The 20,558-nt window shown below is 48.0% G+C and overlaps 1 protein-coding gene across 2 annotated transcripts in view; it reads left to right on the forward strand.

The window, feature by feature from the left end:
- The first annotated feature begins 2,398 nt into the window (after positions 1-2,398).
- LOC135057062 (oocyte zinc finger protein XlCOF7.1-like) overlaps positions 2,399-20,558 on the forward strand; it is a 50,043-nt gene continuing 31,883 nt past the window's right edge. For both annotated transcript variants that reach the window (XM_063962954.1, XM_063962955.1), the window contains exons 1-3: positions 2,399-2,679; positions 2,776-2,950; positions 18,085-18,237. In XM_063962954.1, the coding sequence (XP_063819024.1) occupies positions 18,133-18,237 (105 nt within the window). In that variant the 5' untranslated portion in view covers positions 2,399-2,679; positions 2,776-2,950; positions 18,085-18,132. The remainder of the gene's footprint in view (positions 2,680-2,775; positions 2,951-18,084; positions 18,238-20,558) is intronic.

The raw sequence follows: 20,558 nt of genomic DNA on the forward strand, positions 1-20,558 counted from the left end.
GGCTGTGAGGGAATCTGAGGTAAAAAAAAAATTCTTCCCAGCTGTTGCTGTGGATACGAGGTCCCAGAGACCATCCCCAAACAATTCCTCACCCTTATAAGGCAGAATCTCCATGTGCCTTTTAAAATCAGCATCACCTGTCCACTGCCGGGTCCCTAATACCCTCCTGGCAGAATGGACATTGCATTAATTCTGGATGCCAGCCGGCAAATATCCCTCTGTGCATCCCTCATATATAAGACGACGTCTTTAATATGCTCTATGGTTAGCAAAATAGTATCCCTGTCTAACAGGGTAACAGACCACGCTGCTGCTGCAGCAGCACTACACCTCCATGCTGAGGTAATTGCAGGTCTCAGTATTATACCTGAGTGTGTATATACAGACTTCAGGATAGCCTCCTGCTTTTTATCAGCAGGCTCGTTCAAGGTGGCCGTATCCTGAGACGGCAGTGCCACCTTTTTTGACAAACGTGTAAGGCCTTATCCACCCTAGGGGATATCTCCCCACGTGACCTATCCTCTGGCGGGAAAGGGTACGCCATCAGTAACTTTTTAGAAATTACCAGTTTCTTATCGGGGGAACCCACGCTTCTTCACACACTTCATTCACTCATCTGATGGGGGAACAAAACACTGGCTGCTTTTTCTCCCCACACATAAAACCCCTTTTTAGTGTACTTGGGTTAATTTCAGAAATGTGTAACACATTTTTTATTGCCGAGATCATGTAACGGATGTTCTAGTGGATTGTGTATATGTCTCAACCTCGTCGACACTGGAGTCAGACTCCGTGTCGACATCTGTGTCTGCCATCTGAGGTAGCGGGCGTTTTTGAGCCCCTGATGGCCTTTGAGACGCCTGGGCAGGCACGGGCTGAGAAGCCGGCTGTCCCACAGCTGTTACGTCATCCAGCCTTTTATGTAAGGAGTTGACACTGTCGGTTAATACCTTCCACCTATCCATCCACTCTGGTGTCGGCCCCACAGGGGGCGACATCACATTTATCGGCATCTGCTCCGCCTCCACGTAACCTTCCTCATCAAACATGTCGACACAGCCGTACCGACACACCGCACACACACAGGGAATGCTCTGACTGAGGACAGGACCCCACAAAGTCCTTTGGGGAGACAGAGAGAGAGTATGCCAGCACACACCAGAGCGCTATATAATGCAGGGATTCACACTACCCTGCAGTGATTTTTCCCTTATAGCTGCTATAATACACAATTTTTCGCCTAAATTTAGTGCCCCCCCTCTCTTTTTAACCGTTTGAGCCTGAAAACTATAGGGGAGAGCCTGGGGAGCTGTCTTCCAGCTGCACTGTGAAGAAAATGGCGCCAGTGTGCTGAGGGAGATAGCTCCGCCCCTTTTTCGGCGGACTTCTCCCGCTTTTATTAAATTAATGTGGCAGGGGTATTTTACACATATATAGCCTAGTAGGCTATATTATGTGTGTTTGCCACCTGTAAGGTCCTCAAATTACTGCCCAGGGCGCCCCCCCCCCCCAGCGCCCTGCACCCATAGTGACCGGAGTGTGTGGTGTGCACAGGGAGCAATGGCGCACAGCTGCAGTGCTGTGCGCTACCTTAATGAAGACAGGAGTCTTCAGCCGCCGATTTTGAGGAAGATCTTCTTGCTTCTGGCTCTGCAAGGGGGACGGCGGCGTGGCTCCGGGACCGGACGATCATGGACGGGCCCAGTGTTCGATCCCTCTGGAGCTAATGGTGTCCAGTAGCCTAAGAAGCCCAAGCTAGCTGCAAGCAGGTAGGTTCGCTTCTCTCTCCTAAGTCCCTCGTAGCAGTGAGTCTGTTGCCAGCAAATCTCACTGAAAATAAAAAACCTAAAATATACTTTCTTTTTCTAGGAGCTCAGGAGAGCCCCTAGTGTGCATCCAGCTCAGCCGGGCACAAAATTCTAACTGAGGTCTGGAGGAGGGTCATAGTGGGAGGAGCCAGTGCACACCAGGTAGTCCTAAAGCTTTCTTTAGTTATGCCCAGTCTCCTGCGGAGCCGCTATTCCCCATGGTCCTTACAGAGTTCCCAGCATCCACTAGGACGTCAGAGAAAGGGTACGGTACTGCACACGTGCAAGGATTTTGGGTTAGTTAGTTACCATAGATTCTATTTATGAAGCAGTGAACCTGTGGAGAAGTTGCCCATGGCAACCTATCAACTGCTCCGTACAATTGTAAAGTATGGAAATTATAAATGTTACTTCTATGCTGATTGGTTACCATGGGCAACTGCTACACACTTTTCACTGCTTCATGAATAGACACCCATGTCTATCCTTACCAGCTCAGCTGCTGCTCCAGGTCACCTCCTGAACTGCACCCCCCTACTCTGCAGTGTGCAAGTGGTACAGATACCAGTGCCAGTGACCGGGGGGGGGAGGACATGTACCTGGTGAGATAGGATAACAGCCAAAATCAGATCCCACACTCACACTCAGAGGATCACTCACACTCACAATGGATGTACATCACCAGTTCAGACCTCTCTTCCTCCCCCAGAAACACCCTCCTCTCCACCAGGAAATACATAGGGTCCCACAATGAAATGTTATCTGCGAACCACACCAAGATGGCCGCCGCATTTTCAGTGTATACGTGACCGAGGACAACAGTCTGCAGCACTAGTAAAGAAAAAGGCGGCCGCTCCTATTCAGATGTACTGTAGGTATCTTTCTAATGAGAATCAGCCACACTATGAGATCTGTAGTAGCTAGTAACACAGTATATTAACATATACAATACATGTCCTTACTGCAGGGGTCAGCGGCCATTTTCCCGGATACCAGTCCGGCTGCAATATGTTCCTAGTAGTGTTGGTGAAGTTACTAGAAGAACTTCGGACATTTCCTGTGGTTTAAACTCTGCTCTCCTGACATCAATTCTATGCTCCCCCGCTGCTGTGTATTTCCTGTTTGTGCCAGATTTGTTACCGGTAATAACCTGAGCTTTATTATTACTGTTATCACTAATACTAATATTATTATTATTAATAATAATAATAATGTAATTATTATTATGTATGAGGTGTAATGCTGGGCAGTGACTGTGGGTATGGGGGTATATGTGCTGGGCATGAGGCTGTATAATGTGTGCCCAGGTGTGTATGTTTGAGGTGTAATGCTGGGCAGTGACTGTGGGTATGGGGGTAAATGTGCTGGACATGAGGCTGTATAATGTGTGCCCAGGTGTGTATGTATGAGGTGTAATGCTGGGCAGTGACTGTGGGTATGGGGGGTATATGTGCTGGGCATGAGGCTGTATAATGTGTGCCCAGGTGTGTATGTATGAGGTGTAATGCTGGGCAGTGACTGTGGGTATGGGGGTATATGTGCTGGACATGAGGCTGTATAATGTGTGCCCAGGTGTGTATGTATGAGGTGTAATGCTGGGCAGTGACTGTGGGTATGGGGGTATATGTGCTGGACATGAGGCTGTATAATGTGTGCCCAGGTTTGTATGTATGAGGTGTAATGCTTGGCAGTGACTGTGGGTATGGGAGGTATATGTGCTGGACATGAGGCTGTATAATGTGTGCCCAGGTGTGTCTGTATGAGTTGTAATGCTGGGCAGTGACTGTGGGTATGGGGGTAAATGTGCTGGACATGAGGCTGTATAATGTGTGCCCAGGTGTGTATGTATGAGTTGTAATGCTGGGCAGTGACTGTGGGTATGGGGGGTATATGTGCTGGACATGAGGCTGTATAATATGTGCCCAGGTGTGTATGTATGAGGGTGTAATGCTGGGCAGTGACTGTGGGTATGGGGGTAAATGTGCTGGACATGAGGCTGTATAATGTGTGCCCAGGTGTGTATGTATGAGGTGTAATGCTGGGCAGTGACTGTGGGTATGGGGGGTATATGTGCTGGGCATGAGGCTGTATAATGTGTGCCCAGGTGTGTATGTATGAGGTGTAATGCTGGGCAGTGACAGTGGGTATGGGGGTATATGTGCTGGACATGAGACTGTATAATGTGTGCCCAGGTGTGTATGTATGAGGTGTAATGCTGGGCAGTGACAGTGGGTATGGGGGTATATGTGCTGGGCATGAGGCTGTATAACGTGTGCCCAGGTGTGTATGTATGATGTGTAATGCTGGGCAGTGACTGTGGGTATGAGGGTATATGTGCTGGGCATGAGGCTGTATAAGGTGTGCCCAGGTGTGTATGTATGAGGTGTAATGCTGGGCAGTGACTGTGGGTATGGGGGTATATGTGCTGGACATGAGGCTGTATAATGTGTGCCCAGGTGTGTATGTATGAGGTGTAATGCTGGGCAGTGACTGTGGGTATGGGGGTATATGTGCTGGACATGAGGCTGTATAATGTGTGCCCAGGTGTGTATGTATGAGGTGTAATGCTGGGCAGTGACTGTGGGTATGAGGGGTATATGTGCTGGACATGAGGCTGTATAATGTGTGCCCAGGTGTGTATGTATGAGGGTGTAATGCTGGGCAGTGACTGTGGGTATGGGGGGTATATGTGGTGGGCATGAGGCTGTATAATGTGTGCCCAGGTGTGTATGTATGAGGTGTAATGCTGGGCAGTGACTGTGGGTATGGGGGGTATATGTGCTGGGCATGAGGCTGTATAATGTGTGCCCAGGTGTGTATGTATGATGTGTAATGCTGGGCAGTGACTGTAGGTATGGGGGTATATGTGCTGGACATGAGGCTGTATAATGTGTGGCCCAGGTGTGTATGTATGATGTGTAATGCTGGGCAGTGACTGTGGGTATGGGGGTATGTATATGTGCTGGGCATGAGGCTGTATAACGTGTGCCCAGGTGTGTATGTATGAGGTGTAATGCTGGGCAGTGACTGTGGGTATGGGGGTATATGTGCTGGACATGAGGCTGTATAATGTGTGCCCAGGTGTGTATGTATGAGGGTGTAATGCTGGGCAGTGACTGTGGGTATGAGGGGTATATGTGCTGGACATGAGGCTGTATAATGTGTGCCCAGGTGTGTATGTATGAGGTGTAATGCTGGGCTGTGGGTATGGGGGTATGTATATGTGCTGGGCATGAGGCTGTGTAATGTGTGCCCAGGTGTGTATGTATGAGGTGTAATGCTGGGCAGTGACTGTGGGTATTGGGGGTATATGTGCTGGACATGAGGCTGTATAATGTGTGCCCAGGTATATTATTGTGTATCTGTCACTGAGTAGACATAATAGCAGATGGTAGAGACACTGACCAGGACTGTTTGTCTCAGGGAACAGAGGAGAATGTAATGATAACTCAGTGATACATATCTGCATATATTACATGTACTCTGTGATGTTTATTATAATAACTATTTCTGCAGCAGGGTACATTGGTTTCCACAGGGAATACATTGGGTGTAGAGTAGATCATGTTGATCTAGAGAGGCACCAACAGGCTAAAGCTTTTAGGCTTTCCCAGGATGCATTGTGGGGCCTCCTCTATAACCCTGCCTCCAGGCACTGTGAGCTCAGTTTTGAGTTGGTGCCTGCAGAAGCAGTCACTAACAGGAGGGCTGTACTGGGCAGCCCTGAAAAGTTTTTTCTGCAGCGGGGTACACTGGGTTCCACAGGGATAACATCGGGGTGTAGAGTAGGATCTTGATCCGAGGCAACAACAGGCTAAAAGCTTTGACTGTTCCCAAGATGCTCAGAGCTGCCTCCTCTATAACCCCGCCTCCGTGCCCTGGAGCTCAGTTTGTAAGCTGGTGCCTGCAGTGCAGGCAGCTAACAGGAAGGGCTGCTCCAGCAGCCCTGAAAAGAGCTTTTAAAAGTGAAGATTGAAGACTTCAAGGGCTGCAGCAGAGGCACTGTCCGTGCTAGATGTCATTCTGACATCTCCTGCTGCAGTGGCGCTGTATACTCCCGTGTCCTGGTTGCTGGGTACTTACAGCGGAGGCTCAAGTTCTCTACTTCAGGCACACACACCAGCTGCAGCTCTCTGGGATCGCGTGGCCGCATTCAGGGAGGAAGTAAGAGGGTCCCCCAGGCAGGAAATCGCGATCTGGCACGGCCATTAGGAGGCAGGCCGCACGCGCTTGCGTGGACACTGTGTCAGTACAGGGACCTCACTAGACCACCAGGGCAGGGGCACAGGTTGGTTTTACTAAAAAACGTTTTCATATGGCCCACAGTAAACGGTGGTGAAGTCCAGCAAGGGGATAAGGCTCTGACCTTTAGCCCCAACTCCAGGGCGCCATTTAGAGTAAATGTTCCCGCCCTGGAGCTGCATCTCTCTCTCTCTCTCTCTCAGCGTTTGGGCGCCATCTTCACATGCTGAGCTGATCCTGGGACTGTATGGGCAAAGCCTCCTCTGTAAAGCCGCCAGTATCATCAGCCAGCGCTGTGTATTTACAGGACACTTAAGTATTCTTCATGTCTGTTGATAGTGTTCGTTAAGAAACGGTGCATTATTTCAGGGTTATGTAGTACAAGTACCCTGTGATATACATCCAGTCTTTACTGTGCATTGTTATATCTATTAGTCTGTATAACTTTACTTAGTATTACTTAGTATTGCTAGTCCAGTGCAGTTTTATTGTTTGTCATAATTTCTGCATTGTACATGTGACTGTGTGTGTGTGCATATAGCTGCTGGGTGATCTCTACTCCGTGTATCTCACTCAGATTGCTATCCCTATATTCTGTACACTGAGGTGGGCTAAGTGCGTCAGGGTTATTATTTGATATAGATGTTTCACAGGATATACTTATTGTGTATTTTTATCTGTGATTTTTCAGTCACTGTATGCCTCTTGAATCCTTGGTTTGTGATTTCACACTGTACAGGGTGTTCTTGTTAAGGTATTGTACTGTGTTGCCCGTGTTTACCCTTTCAGATATGTCAACCTCAAGGGGTGACGGTGCTGTGGCTGATCCCACAATACGTGGTGGTGACGCTGCAGGAAAACATAGCAGCAGAGGGTTCAGGTTCTGGTGGGTTCACTACCCCCCAGTAGGGCCGTAGCAACGGGGGGGTCCATAATGACCCACCTTGGGCTACTTTCTCTACTACAGATCTTCTGTCCACTCAGTTACAGCAATTGAACCACTCACTGAACAAACAAAAATCTAACCCTCGCCCGCCTAAAACCAAGGGGTCCTCTAAACGGGCCATCACAATCCACCAATATTCCAGACACTTCGTCTGATGAAGACGGCGTATATACTGACCCCTCAGACACTGATCCAGATGTTTCTGATGGGGAATCTGTTTCACAGGTGGATGTTCCTGACCTATTGGAGTCGGTCAGGCTGATTCTTCATATTGATGATGACCCAGAACTTTTTGTTGCCTCTAAGAAACCAGATTTAAATGTCAGAAGGTTATTAAACAAGTTTTACCTCATTCTGACCACTTAGTTGACATACGTCAGGAATCCTGGGAAAATCCAGGAAAGAAATTCACACCTCCACAAGAAGATGCTGACTCACTATCCCCTCGCTGCGGAGCTAAGTAAGAATTGGGAAACACCGCCGCCAATGGATTCGCAAGTGGCGCGTCTGGTGGTGTCCTCTGCTCTGCCTGTAACTACCGTCACCTCTCTCAAAGAACCGACGGACAAGCGTGTGGAGTGTTGCTTAAAAGCTATTTACACCATTGCAGGAGCTGTGCATCGACCCACTATTGCAGCTACTTGGGCTGCAGAAGCTATTGAAGCATGGGCTGAGGAGGTGGAAGCAGAGCTGCTGTCCACTTTTTCTGATAATGCTAGACAATGTCTCTCGTATATTGTCACAGCATCTCATTACATTAAGGAGGCGGCTTCTGATGCCGGTATTCTGGCGGCCAAGGCTTCTACTATGTCCATTTTGGCTCGTCGGATTCTCTGGTTACGGTCCTGGTCTGTGGATCTGGACTCTTAAGAAAACCCTGGAGGTGCTCCCTTTTAAGGGAGACATTCTTTTTGGTGAGGCTCTCAACAAGATTGTAGCTGACGTAGCTTCTGCTAAGACGGCGTGTCTTCCCAGTACTGCTCCTTCGGTCCCAAAGGTTAAGAGTACTTCTTTTTGATCCTTTCGTCCTCCAGGTAAAGCATAGAGTCAGGCGTACTCGAAACAGGCTTGCACTTCCAAAACCACTAAGCCCAAACCTAAACGTGCCTGAGCTGCCCATCACCCTGCTTCCAAATCAGACAAGCCTACTGCATGATGGAATAGCCCTCACCCTGGGGGGATCCCAGGGTGGGAGACCGACTTCTAAGGTTTACCCAGGAATGGTTGAAGACCACTTCCGACACCTTGTTACGGAAAGTCGTCACTCTCGGATACACCACATCCTTCAAGAATCGTCCCCCTAATCGATTTTGCCTGACGGATATCCCTTCGGATCAGGTGAAGGCAAAAACTCTTTATTTGGTGGTACAATTCCTCCTAGACACAGGAGTGGTAGTACAGGTGCCTCTGGCTCAGAGGGGCAAGGGGTACTATTCACCGCTGTTCCTAGTCCCAAAACCAAATAGTTCCTCCCGGCCCATTCTCACCCTCAAGTCCTTGAACAAATTTGTGAGAGTCTCCATGTTTAGTATGGAAACTCTTCGCTCTATTGTTCTGGCTTTGAAGCATGGGGACTATATGGTCTCCCTGGACATACAGGATGCTTACCCCGTTTACCTCAGGATCTTACCTATATTCTGATTGCCATGTCGCATCAGCAGTACCTGCGGTTTGCTATTGGCAACCTCCATTATCAATTTTGGGCTTTACCTTTTGGTTTGACCACGGCTCCATGAGTCTTCACGAAGGTTATGGCGGTAATGACGGCTTTACGCCGCCGTCAGGGTGTCAGGATCCTACCCTATCTGGACGACCTGCTGATCCTGGCGAATTCCCCAGAAATTCTCCTCGGTCATCTGGATCTGACGGTCCAGTTTCTGAAAGCCCACGGTTGGCTCATCAACTGGAAGAAATCTTTCCTGGTCCCTGCTCAGAGCATGGTGCACCTGGGGGCATTGTTGGACACTCACAACCAGAGGTTGCTCTTGTCTCAGGAGAAGGTCCTGAACCTTCAGGACAGAATTCGTTACTTCCTCTCTCGACCACGAGTGTCTATTCACTCGGCGATGCAAGTACTAGGCCTCATGGTGTCGACTTTCTATGGTGGAGTACGCTCAATTTCATTCCCGCCATCTGCAGAGATTGATTCTTGCCAAGTGGGACGGCCTGCCTCACCGGATCAGGTCTCCCATGATCTCATTGTCACCGGAGGTTCGTCGGCCACTGAGCTGGTGGCTCCTGGACCATCGATTGAGAAGGGGTCGTCCCTTCTGGATCTCCAACTGGGTCCTTCTGACGACGGATGCCAGTCTGAGGGGTTGGGGCACGGTGTTGGAGCAACACTACCTTCAGGGTCGGTGGACCAAGGAGGAGTCTCTCCTCCCGATAAACATTCTGGAATTGCGGGCGGTGTTCAATGCTCTGATCTTGGCCCAGCATCTGATGCAGAACAGGCCTGTTCAAGTACAGTCGGACAACACCACCACGGTGGCGTACATAAATCATCAAGGCGGCACTCAAAGCTGCATGGCAATGATGGAAGTGTCAAAGATTCTTCAGTGGGCGGAACGCCATCTGCCAGCCATATCGGCAGTGTTCATTCCGGGGGTCCTAAACTGGTAAGCGGACTTCCTCAGTCGTCAGGACGTACACGCCGGTGACTGGAGCCTCCATCCAGAAGTATTTCAACTCCTAGAGGACAAGTAGGGCCTACCAGACGTAGACCCGATGGCGTCTCGACACAATCACAAGGTTCCGGTCTTCGGAGCAAGGACAAGGGATCCTCAAGCAGCATTCGTGGATGCACTGGCAATTCCATGGAATTTTCGGCTGCCGTACGTGTTCCCTCCGGTGTCACTTCTGCCCAGGGTGATACGGAAATTCAAACAAGAAGGAGGAATCTTGCTTCTAATCGCCCAGCATGGCCCAGACTTCATTGGTTCTCCGACCTTCAGGTTCACTCGATAGAGAGCACCCTTCTACTTCCGCAATGCCCAGACCTCCTCGTTCAGGGCCCTTGTGTATACCAGTATTTAACCCGGCTGGCTTTGACGGCATGGCTCTTCCAGATTCAGTTCTGAGGGCCAAAGGATTTTCTGTGGCGGTCATTCAAACCATGTTGAAGGCCCTTAAACCGGCTTCGGCTCGGATTTATCATAGGGTCTGGAATTCTTGCTTTGCTTGGTGCGCAGCTAATAATCATGACGCTTACAAGTTTAGTACGGCCAAACTTTTGGCCTTCCTGCAACAGGGCCTGGACTTGGGCCTTCGTCTGGCCTCCATCAAGGTTCATATTTCTGCCTTGTCGGTTTGGTTTCAGAGAAAAATTGCGACTCTGCCTGATGTTAAACATTCACTCAGGGTGTGTTGCGGATTCAACCTCCCTATGTCCCGCCTGTGGCTCCTTGGGATTTGTAGGTGGTTCTGGAGGACTTGCAAGAGTGTCCGCTTGAACCTCTTGAGTCTGCGGACCTTAAGTTGCTTACTCTTAAGGTTTTATTTCTGCTGGATATTGCCTCTGCTAGACGGGTTTCTGATTTGGGGGGCCTTATCCTGTAGGTCTCCCTTTCTGATTTTTCACCGTGACCGGGCGGTTCTTCGGACACGCCCTGGTTATCTACCTAAGGTGGTGTCATCTTTCCACCTTAACCAGGAGATTGTGGTTCCGGCCTTTATCTCTCCTGATTTGTAATCCTAAGAGCGGTCTTTGGATGTGTATGGGCTCTCCGTATCTGTGTGAAGAGGACAGCCTCCGTTAGGAATTCTGATTCTCTTTTTGTACTTTTTGGATTTCACAAACGTGGCTGGTGTGCAAATGACCAGACCCTGGCCAGTTGTATTAGAATGTGATTGCACATGCTTATGTACAGGCTGGCCTTCCAACTCCTGCTACCATCAAAGCCCATTCTACTCGGTCTGTTGGACCTTCTTGGGCGGGCCGCCGTGGTGCGACCCTTGAACAATTGTGCAAGGCAGCTACGTGGTCCTCAGTGAACACGTTCATAAGGTTCTATGCCTTCGATACTTCCGCCTCCCAGGATACTTCCTGTGGACACCGGGTTCTTGTGCCCGCTACAGTGCGTCCCCTCCCATGAGGAACTGCTTTAGGACATCCCTGATGTTATCCCTGTGGAACCCAGTGTACCACACTGCAGAATAGTAGATTTATAGTAAGAACTTACCGTTGTTAAATCTCTTTCTGCGAGGTACTCTGGGTTCCACAGGGCGCCCACCCTGACGCACTTAGCTTCTTTGGGTTTGTATGGCATTAGCCGCTGATACCTTCTCCTGCAGTGAGAATGTGGTGTATGTGGCTACTAACGGTTGTCGTCTCTTTTGCCTGCTACTGCATTGGACTGGTTAACGAAACTGAGCTCCTGTGCATGGAGGCAGGGTTATAGAGGAGGCGGCGCTGAGCATCTTGGGAACAGTCAAAGCTTTTAGCCTGTTGGTGCCTCGGATCAAGATCCTACTCTACACCCCGATGTTATCCCTATGGAACCCAGTGTACCTCGCAGAAAGAGGTTTTGCAAAGGTAAGTTCTTACCATAAATCTCCTTTTTCTGGCAGAAAATTTCTTCAAAACTGGGCTGTAGGCACTGTATGTCCTGGTGACACTTAAGCGCTGCAGTTCCATCACTTCCCAAGCGGCGTCACATACTTCCGCGGCCTGTTCCTGGATACTTGCTGCTGAGACGCTCCGGCTCTAGGCACACTGTTGCAGACGTTCTCCTGGTTCGCGTGGCTGCTACGGGGAAGGAGGTAAAAGGGTCCCCCAGGCGGGACCCGCCACTAAATCGTGTTACTGTCGCAGTCTAGGGAGACGGACTGCGATGCTGGCGTGGACACTATAACCGGGCAGGGACCCCACTATATCAACCAGGGCATAGGAGTACAGGTCGGATATACTAGTATCCATTTTAATAAGACTCCATAGTACCAGGTAGTGAAGTCCAGTATAGGGGAATTGCCACTTGACCTGTATCCCCTCCCCGGCCCCGGGCGCCATCTACTGCTGGTGTTCCCGCCCTGAAGCTGCCTCACACTCTCCCTCACTCCTTGACTGAGACGCTGGGCGACATTTTCTAAAATAGATGCGACTGGTCTCCAGGACTGCAGGGCAAGGTCTCCTTTGTAAAGCTGCCTGTACATCAGCGCTGTGGTTTTACAAGCACTTAAGTATTCTACATGTCGATATTAAGATTAGTTAAGAACACGTGTACCTGTGCCAGAATATATTGTACGAGTATTCTGATATATACATCCGGTCTCAGACCGTGCATTGTTATATATAATATACATATACTAGTCCAGTGCAGTTTTATTGTATTATTAAAATAATTATCTACATTGTCACTGTGTGTGCCTGTTTCTGCTGTGTGGATTTCACTTTCAGTGTACCTCAGCTATATCGATCACTGTATTCTGTACCCTAAGGGGCTAGGTGCGTCAGGGTCCATATATAGTGCTTCACAGTATTTACAGATTAAAGTGTACTCTACTGTGTACTCAGTCACCTAATACCGGATTTATTTGCTGGTGTTGTGTACTGCGGGCTCAGTCGCATAATACCGGACTTATTCGCTGGTGTTTGTGTACTGTGTACGGAGGTCACATATTAGGGAATTTATTCGCAGGTATTGTACTCTGTCGGCTGTATCGTACTAATACGCTCTGCGGTTGCATTCACTAATAATGTCTAACACAAAGGGCGGGAAATCCGAGGATACTCCTGCATCATGCAGCGCATGCGCCAAGGATGTGCCTGAGGGGGAAGTTTCGTATGACAGTCTGTGTACTATGTGCCATACATCTCCCCATCAGTCCGCGGCTCCTGTAACCAATCAGGAACCACCTTGGGCGGCGTTCTCAACTATGCTCAATACGCTTGTGACACACCTTACGCCCCCTATGAGACCTCCTGTGCAATTACAGCCACGTATTGTCCCTATGGTAAATCCGCCGTGGGCGGATAATTTGTCTACCCAGTTGCAGCAATGGAGTCACTCCTTGGTTAGACCTAAAACTGCCCCAAGTCACTCTCGCGTCACGGGGTCATCTAAGTGGGATACTTCCTCCTCACAATCCAGTAATCTCTCAGAAGATCCTTCTGATGAGGATGGGGAGTATACTGTCCCGCCAGACACTGATACAGCTGCTTCTGACGAGGAATCCACAACTCAGGTTGATGTCCCTAACTTAGTGGTTGCTATTAAGCAGGGGTGTAGTACAGGTGACCGGCGTTCTCCTGACCGCTGGTCAGCTTACCGACGCCGGGATCCCGGCAGCATACCGACGCCGGGATCCCGGCGGGGAGGGGCGAGTGCAGCAAGACCCTTGCGGGCTCGCTGCGCTCGCCACGCTGAGGGCTCGGTGGCGACCTGCGGTCGCCACGGGTTCTATTCCCACTCTATGGGTGTCGTGGACACCCACGAGTGGAAATAGTCCCTGTTGGTCGGCATGCCGACCATCGGGATAGTGAGCCGTCGGGCTCGTGGAGGAGGTCATGTGACTGTCGGTCAGCTGACCGGCGGTCACATGAATACCACCCATTAAGCAGATCCTACAAATCACTGATGATGATGACAAGGATTCCACTCCAGTGTCTAAGAAACCTGATAGGTTTGAACGTCAGAAGGTAACTAAAACGTTATTGCTTCTGACCATCTAGTGAACATACGACAAGAACCCTGGTCTTTTCCAGGAATTAAATTCTCCCTGTCTAAAAGGATGGTAGCTCACTATCCTCTCCCTACAGAGTTGTGTAACAAGTGGGAAAATTCACCCGTCTTGTGGTGTCGTCTACTCTGCCTGTCACTTCACTGAAGGAACCGGCAGATAAGCGTGTGGAAGGATGCCTGAAGTCTATTTAGTCCCTTACAGGTGCTGTACATAGACCCACTATAGCAGCCTCCCAGGCTGCAAAAAGGAATTGAAGCAAGGGTCAGGCATTAAAAGAAGAGCTGCCTCAGGATATATTTGACATTGCCAGACAGTACCTGTCTCACATGACCACCACTGCCTATTACATTCAGGAGGCATCCTCTGAGGCAGGTGTATTGGTGGCCAAGGCATCGACTGTGTCCATCCTGGCTCGCCGTATTCTGTGGTTGAGGTCATGGAAGGTGGACCTGTACTCCAAAAAGACCTTGGAGGTACTTCCTTTTAAGGGAGACATCCTGTTTGGGGAAGACCTCAATGAAATTGTGGCTGACTTGGCGGCTGCTAAGACTGCCTTTCTCCTTAACACTATTCCTTCTGCACAGAAGGCAAAAGGTACCACTTTTTGCTCCTTTCGGCCTCAACGGAAAGCAAAAGGTCAGACATACCCGAGACAATCTCGTGCTTCCAAAACTACAAAGCCCAAGGCTAAACATTCCTGGGCATCCCATCAGCCTGCTTCTAAACAAGACAAGCCTGCTGCATGACGGGACAAGACTCCCCCTGGGGGACCCCAGGGTGGGAGGTCGACTTCTTTGATTCATCCAGGTCTGGTTAAACACCACTTCAGATGCATGGGTGCGAGAAGTTGTCTCTCACGGGTACGCAGTCTCTTTCAAGAGGCATTACCCTCGCTAGTTCTGCACAGCGGTTATCCCTTCAGATGAGTTACAGGCGCAAGCTCTACAAATGGTTGTGAGTTCCCTCCTGGATACAGGAGCGATGGTGCCGGTACCTCTATCCCAGAGAGGCAGAGGATACTCGACCCTGTTTTTTTAGTTCCGAAACACAATGGGTCTTTCCGGCCTATACTCAACCTCAAATCACTGAACAAGTTTGTGAGAGTATCCAAGTTCCGTATGGAAACACTGCGCTCAATTGTACTGGACATGGAACCCGGAGATTAGATTGTATCCCTGGATATACTACATGCTTATCTGCATATACCTATTGCCATATTGCATCAGCAATATCTGCAGTTTGCTATTGGCAACCTTCACTATCATTTCCAGGCTCTGCCGTTTGGACTGGCCACGGCCCCTCGGATCTTCACCATGGTTATGACCGTGATGACGGCTCATCTCTGTCGCCAGGGAGTAAGGATCCTGCCATATCTAGACGACCTGCTGATCCTGGCAAACTCCTACGATGTCTTCCTCAGTCATCTGCAACTGACTGTAAACTTCCTACAAGCCCACAGATGGCTCATCAACTGGAAGAAGTCCTCGCTGGTCCCTGCTCTGAGCATGGTGCACCTGGGGGCACTGCTGGACACACACAGTCAACGGCTGTTTCTGTCTCCAGAGAAGGTCATGAAGCTTCAGGACAGGATAAGATACTTCCTCTCTCGTCCAAGAGTTTCGATATACTCAGCGATGCAAGTACTAGGCTTGATGGTGTCGGCCTGCGACATGGTAGAGTACGCTCAATTTCACTCTCGCCCTCTGCAGAGGTTAATTCTTTCCAAGTTTGACTGCCTACCTTATCGGATCAGGTCTTACATGATCTCCTTAGCTCTGGAGGTTCCTCTATCGCTGACCTGGTGGCTACAGGTCCAGCAGTTCAACAGGGGCCATCCCTTTTGGATCCCCAACTGAGTCTTGCTGACTACGGATGCCAGTCTGAGGGGCTGGGGCATGGTGTTGGAGCAACACTCTTTCCAGGGTCGGTGGGCCAGGAGGAATCACTCCTCCCCTTAAACATTCTGGAATTGTGGGCAGTGTTCAATACTTTGTCTCTTGCCTTGCCTCTGTCAAGTACTGTCAGACGACGCCACCACGGTGGCATACATCACTCAAAGCAGCTTGGCAATGATGGAAGTGTCAAAAATCCTTCGTTGGGCGGAACACTATCTGCCAGCAATAGCGGCAGTGTTCATTCCGGGAGTCCTCAACTGGGAAGCGGATTTCTTCAGTCGTCAGGACGTGTATGCCGGAGAGTGGAGGCTTCATCAGGAAGTCTTTCAACTCCTAGTGAACAAATGGGGCCTACCAGATGTAGACCTGATGGTGTCTCAACACAGTCACAAAGTTCAAGTCTTCGGATCAAGAACAAGGGATCCTCAAGCAGTGATCATGGACGCACTGGCAATTCCATGGAACTTTCGGCTGCCCTATTTGTTCCCTCCAGTGTCAGTCCTGCCCAGGGTACTACGGAAGTTCAAACGAGGAGGAATACTACTTCTAGTTGCTCCAGCGTAGCCCAGACGGCATTGGTTCTCAGACCTGCAGTGTCTATTGATTGAGCGTCCTCTTCTACTTCCTCAATGCCCAGACTTCCTCGTTGAGGGCCCATGTGTCTACCTGGACCTGGCCAGAGTAGCTTTGACGGTGTGGCTCTTGAAGCATCACTCCCGAGGGCTAAAGAATTCTCTGAGGCGGTTATCCAAACTATGCTAAAGGCCCGAAAACCGGCATTTGCACAGATATATTACAGGGTCTGGAGTTCTTACTTCTTCTGGTGTGCTGCTAATAATACGATGCATACAAATTCGGAACTTACAGATTTCTGTTTTTTCTGCAACAAGGCCTGGACTTCGGCTTTCGTCTGGTCTCCCTCAAGGTTCATATATCTGCCTTGCCAATGTAGTTTCAGAGGAAAATTGCATCTATTCCTGACGTTCATACTTTCACTCAGGGTGTTTTACGGATTCAGTCTCCCTATGTCCCTCCTGTGGTTCCATGAGATCTGTCTGTCCTGAATACCCTACAAGAGTCTCCATTTGAACGTCATGAGTCAGTGGATCTTAAATGTCTCACGGTCAAGGTCCTATTCCTACTGGCTATTTCCTCTGCTAGGAGGGTGGCAGACCTAGACGCTTTGTCCTGTCGTCCAGCCTTCCTGATATTTCACCGTGACCGGGCAGTTCTTAGAACTCTTTTCACCTAAACCAAAAGATTGTGGTTTCTGACCTTTATCTCTTCTGGTGTATAAGAGTGGTCTTTGGATGTGATACAAGCTCTTCATATATACTTGGAGAGGACTGCCTCTGCCTGCGCCTTAGCACGTCCGCTGAACAATTGTGCAAGACATCTGCGTGGTCCTCGGTGAACACGTTCATTAGGTTCTATGCCTTTGATACTTCCGCCTCCCAATATGCTTCCTTTGGATGCCGGGTTCTCATACCCGCTAAGGACGTCCCCTCCCTTGAGGAACTGCTTTAGGACATCACTCGATGTTTCCCTGTGGAAACCAATGTACTCTGCTGCAGAAAAGGAGATTTATGGTAGACTTACCATTGTTAAATCTCTTTCTGCGAAGTACATTGGGTTCCACAGGGCGCCCACCCTGTCGCACCTAGCTTCTATGGGTTTTTATGGCATAAGCCGCTGTTCCCTTCTCCTGTCGTGAGAATGTGGTTCTATGTGACTAACATCTGCCTTCTCTTTTGCCTGCTCCTACATTGGACTGGTTAACAAAACTGAGCTCACAGTACATGGAGGCGGGGTTATAGAGAAGGCCCCACAATGCATCCTGGTACAGCCTAAAGCTTTAGGGGGTCATTCCGAGTTGTTCGCTCGTTAGCTGCTTTTAGCAGCATTGCACACGCTAAGCCTACGCCTACTGGGAGTGTATCTTAGCTTAGCAGATTTGCTAACGAAAGCTTCGCTAATTTTCTCGTAACGATTACCCCGCAGTTCCTGAGTAGCTCCAGACTTACTCAACCATTGCGACCAGCTCAGTCCTTTTCGTTCCTGGTTTGACGTCACAAACACACCCAGCGTTTGCCCAACCACTCCCCCGTTTCTCCAGCCACTCCTGCATTTTGCAACTCGAAGAGCCTGAGTTTTTCCGCGCACTCCCATAAAACGGCCAGTTTCCGCCCAGAAACACCCACTTCCTGTCAATCACACTATGATCAGCACAGCGATGAAAAAACTTACGCCGTGAGTAAATTACCAAACTTTTGAGCTAATTTACTTGGCGCAGGCGCACTGCGTACATTGCGCATGCGCAGTTTGCGACTAATCGCTCCGTAGCGAAAAAAAATACAGAGCGAACTACTCTGAATCACCCCCTTAGCCTGTTGGTGCCTCTCTGGATCAAGATCCACTCTACACCCGATGTTTCCCTGTGGAACCCAATGTACTTCGCAGAAAGAGATGAAACAATGGTAAGTCTACCATAACTCTCCTTTTTTGTTCCTAGACAATTGAGCTGTGTGGTCCGCAAGTCTTTATTAGAGATCACGTGAGGATGAGATACGTCACTGATTCGCTGAGGATGGAAAAGGACAGGAGTCACATGACTGAGAGGATAGTAACTCTCACCCTGGAGATTATCTACCTGCTGACTGGAGAGGTGAGGGAGTACTGGAAACATCACAGTGACTTCACCTATATTATTATTATTATTATTATTAATATTTATTATTGTTGTTGTGTTTTATATATATATATATATATATATATATATATATATATATATATATATATATATATATATATAAAGAAAAAAAAATTTTTAAGAAATAACAGTACAATTAAACAGAAATGGCATTCACGTGTAAGATTTCCAGATTCTTTTTTTTTTTTTTTTTTTTTAATATTTTTATTGAGGTAACAAAGATGATACAAGCATACCACAATAGTTACAATGTTGCTTTGATACTTCTAGTAACAACATGCGGTTTAAACTGAATTAGTACATTAACACAGATTCTCATTATAGTAAAATCTATGATGCAAATAAGTCAATCTGAGTATAACAGTAAATGTTCAAGGTGTACATCTCTAGATGTCGAGGAAATCTGTAATCGTCAACAGCTATGTCTCAAAACTAAATTCTGAACACAGAAACACCAATAAGACTGCGAGTCCTGAGATTTCCAGATTCTAATAAAACTTTGAAAAATGAAAAGAGGACAAAGCAAGGTATTGAGGGAAGGGGTAACACTATGGCGCATAGGGGAATGAAACCTGCATACTAATACAGGTAATTTTCCTAGTTTACACAATTAGAAAGCAATTCGTTGGAGCGAGATAGCTAATGTAGATGTCTAGCCATAATCTCCATTTACTCAGAAGAAACTGAGGTTGAATATGTGGAAATCTTCCAACACCTTGATAGTGGCTTAATTTCTTCTTAAGGGTCTTCCAGTAAAGGTCCACTCAAACAATGCCAGATGATGGCGTATATATATTGCCAGAGAGGTGTGAAGAACCCCTTAGCCATGAAGGAAACTCTTTTCATCCTTCGATGGACACCGCTTTATAGTCTGAACATAAGGCCTGTGTTTATTGGTAGAAAATTTGGAGACAGATTATCTCAACTCCAGGATCTTCATCCAGAAGTATTCCAGTCTCTGTTGGAGCTATGGGCTCTTCTCAACGTTGATCTTATGGCAAAAGCAATTTGTTGGAGCGAGATAGCTAATGTAGATGTCTTGCCATAATCTCCATTTACTCAGAAGAAACTGAGGATGAATATGTGAAGCCAAGAGTCTCCATCTCAAAACTATGCTGGAAATAATTTGAGATATGTGGGAAAAGTCGTCTCTTCCAACATTGAGCCAGTGCTGCTCTTAGTGCTATTATGATGTGGCCAATTACATATTTGTTATATATTTGTTATAAGATTGAACTGAAGGAGGAAAATGGTGCTATTTCACTGTCGTGACCTGAGAAATTAGATGGTAGACTTCGATTGTCTGAATTATTGGGCATGACCAGAAAGTCTTTATTAAAGAGTCCACCTCACCACAGTTCCTCCACCAGAACAATGATGAATCAGGTCACATTTTTTTGTAGTGTAATCTACAGTTTGTTTTCATAGGCGATTTTGAACATCATTTCAGAATGGTTAATGTACTTTGCTATTTTTTTTTTTTAATATATTTCTTTATTAGACAGCCATAAAGTCACAACATACATTGTCAGACATTAAAGTACAAGGTTATTCAGCCGTGACATACATTCAAAGTCTAGTATGAATAAAATACAGAGGATTGAAGGCTGTACCGTTTTTTTTTTTTTTTTTGTAGGAGAAGTAGAAAAATAAATGCAATTCACAGCAAATAATGCAAACTCAACTGTCTAGTAATAATGGTAGTAGTGGTATCAGGGGGGGGGGGGGGTGTGCCCAACATACGTGCACCCCCTCCTCCAAGAATAAGAAACAGACCAAACAAATGAGTTAAATATCACATCATTTAAGGAAAAGTAGGGATAGGAAAGAGAAAGGAAGAAAGAAAAAAGAGAGGAAATAAAGGGGAAAAAGATATGTTAGAGAGCAAAGAGAAGGCCTTAGTACCGAGGTATCATAGATGGTTAGCGTTCGTTGCCGGGGGGGGGGGGGGGGGGGGGTCAAATCCTTATTTTGGGCAGGAAGAGCAGCTCATGGGTTTGGAGTGAATGTTGTGCTATGTTAATCTCTAATGATGACTGTCTACGCTGTAAGCTAGGCATCTCAGTTAAATCCATCCTTCATCTCATCTGTGGTCAAGTAATGGTTCCTACTATCCGACTGGTCCAATACCATGTAGTGTCGCGGAATACTTTCCAGATACATTCACGCCTGTCTAGGGGTAAAGTCTCTATATAGGTTCCCCATTTTTTGTGGAAAAGCTTCACTCCATTTTCAATTTGAAAAGTGGCCATTCGCCTCTCACAAAACAGTATATC

This window comes from Pseudophryne corroboree, chromosome 3 (assembly GCF_028390025.1).
Source record: "Pseudophryne corroboree isolate aPseCor3 chromosome 3, aPseCor3.hap2, whole genome shotgun sequence".
Lineage (NCBI taxonomy): Eukaryota > Metazoa > Chordata > Amphibia > Anura > Myobatrachidae > Pseudophryne > Pseudophryne corroboree.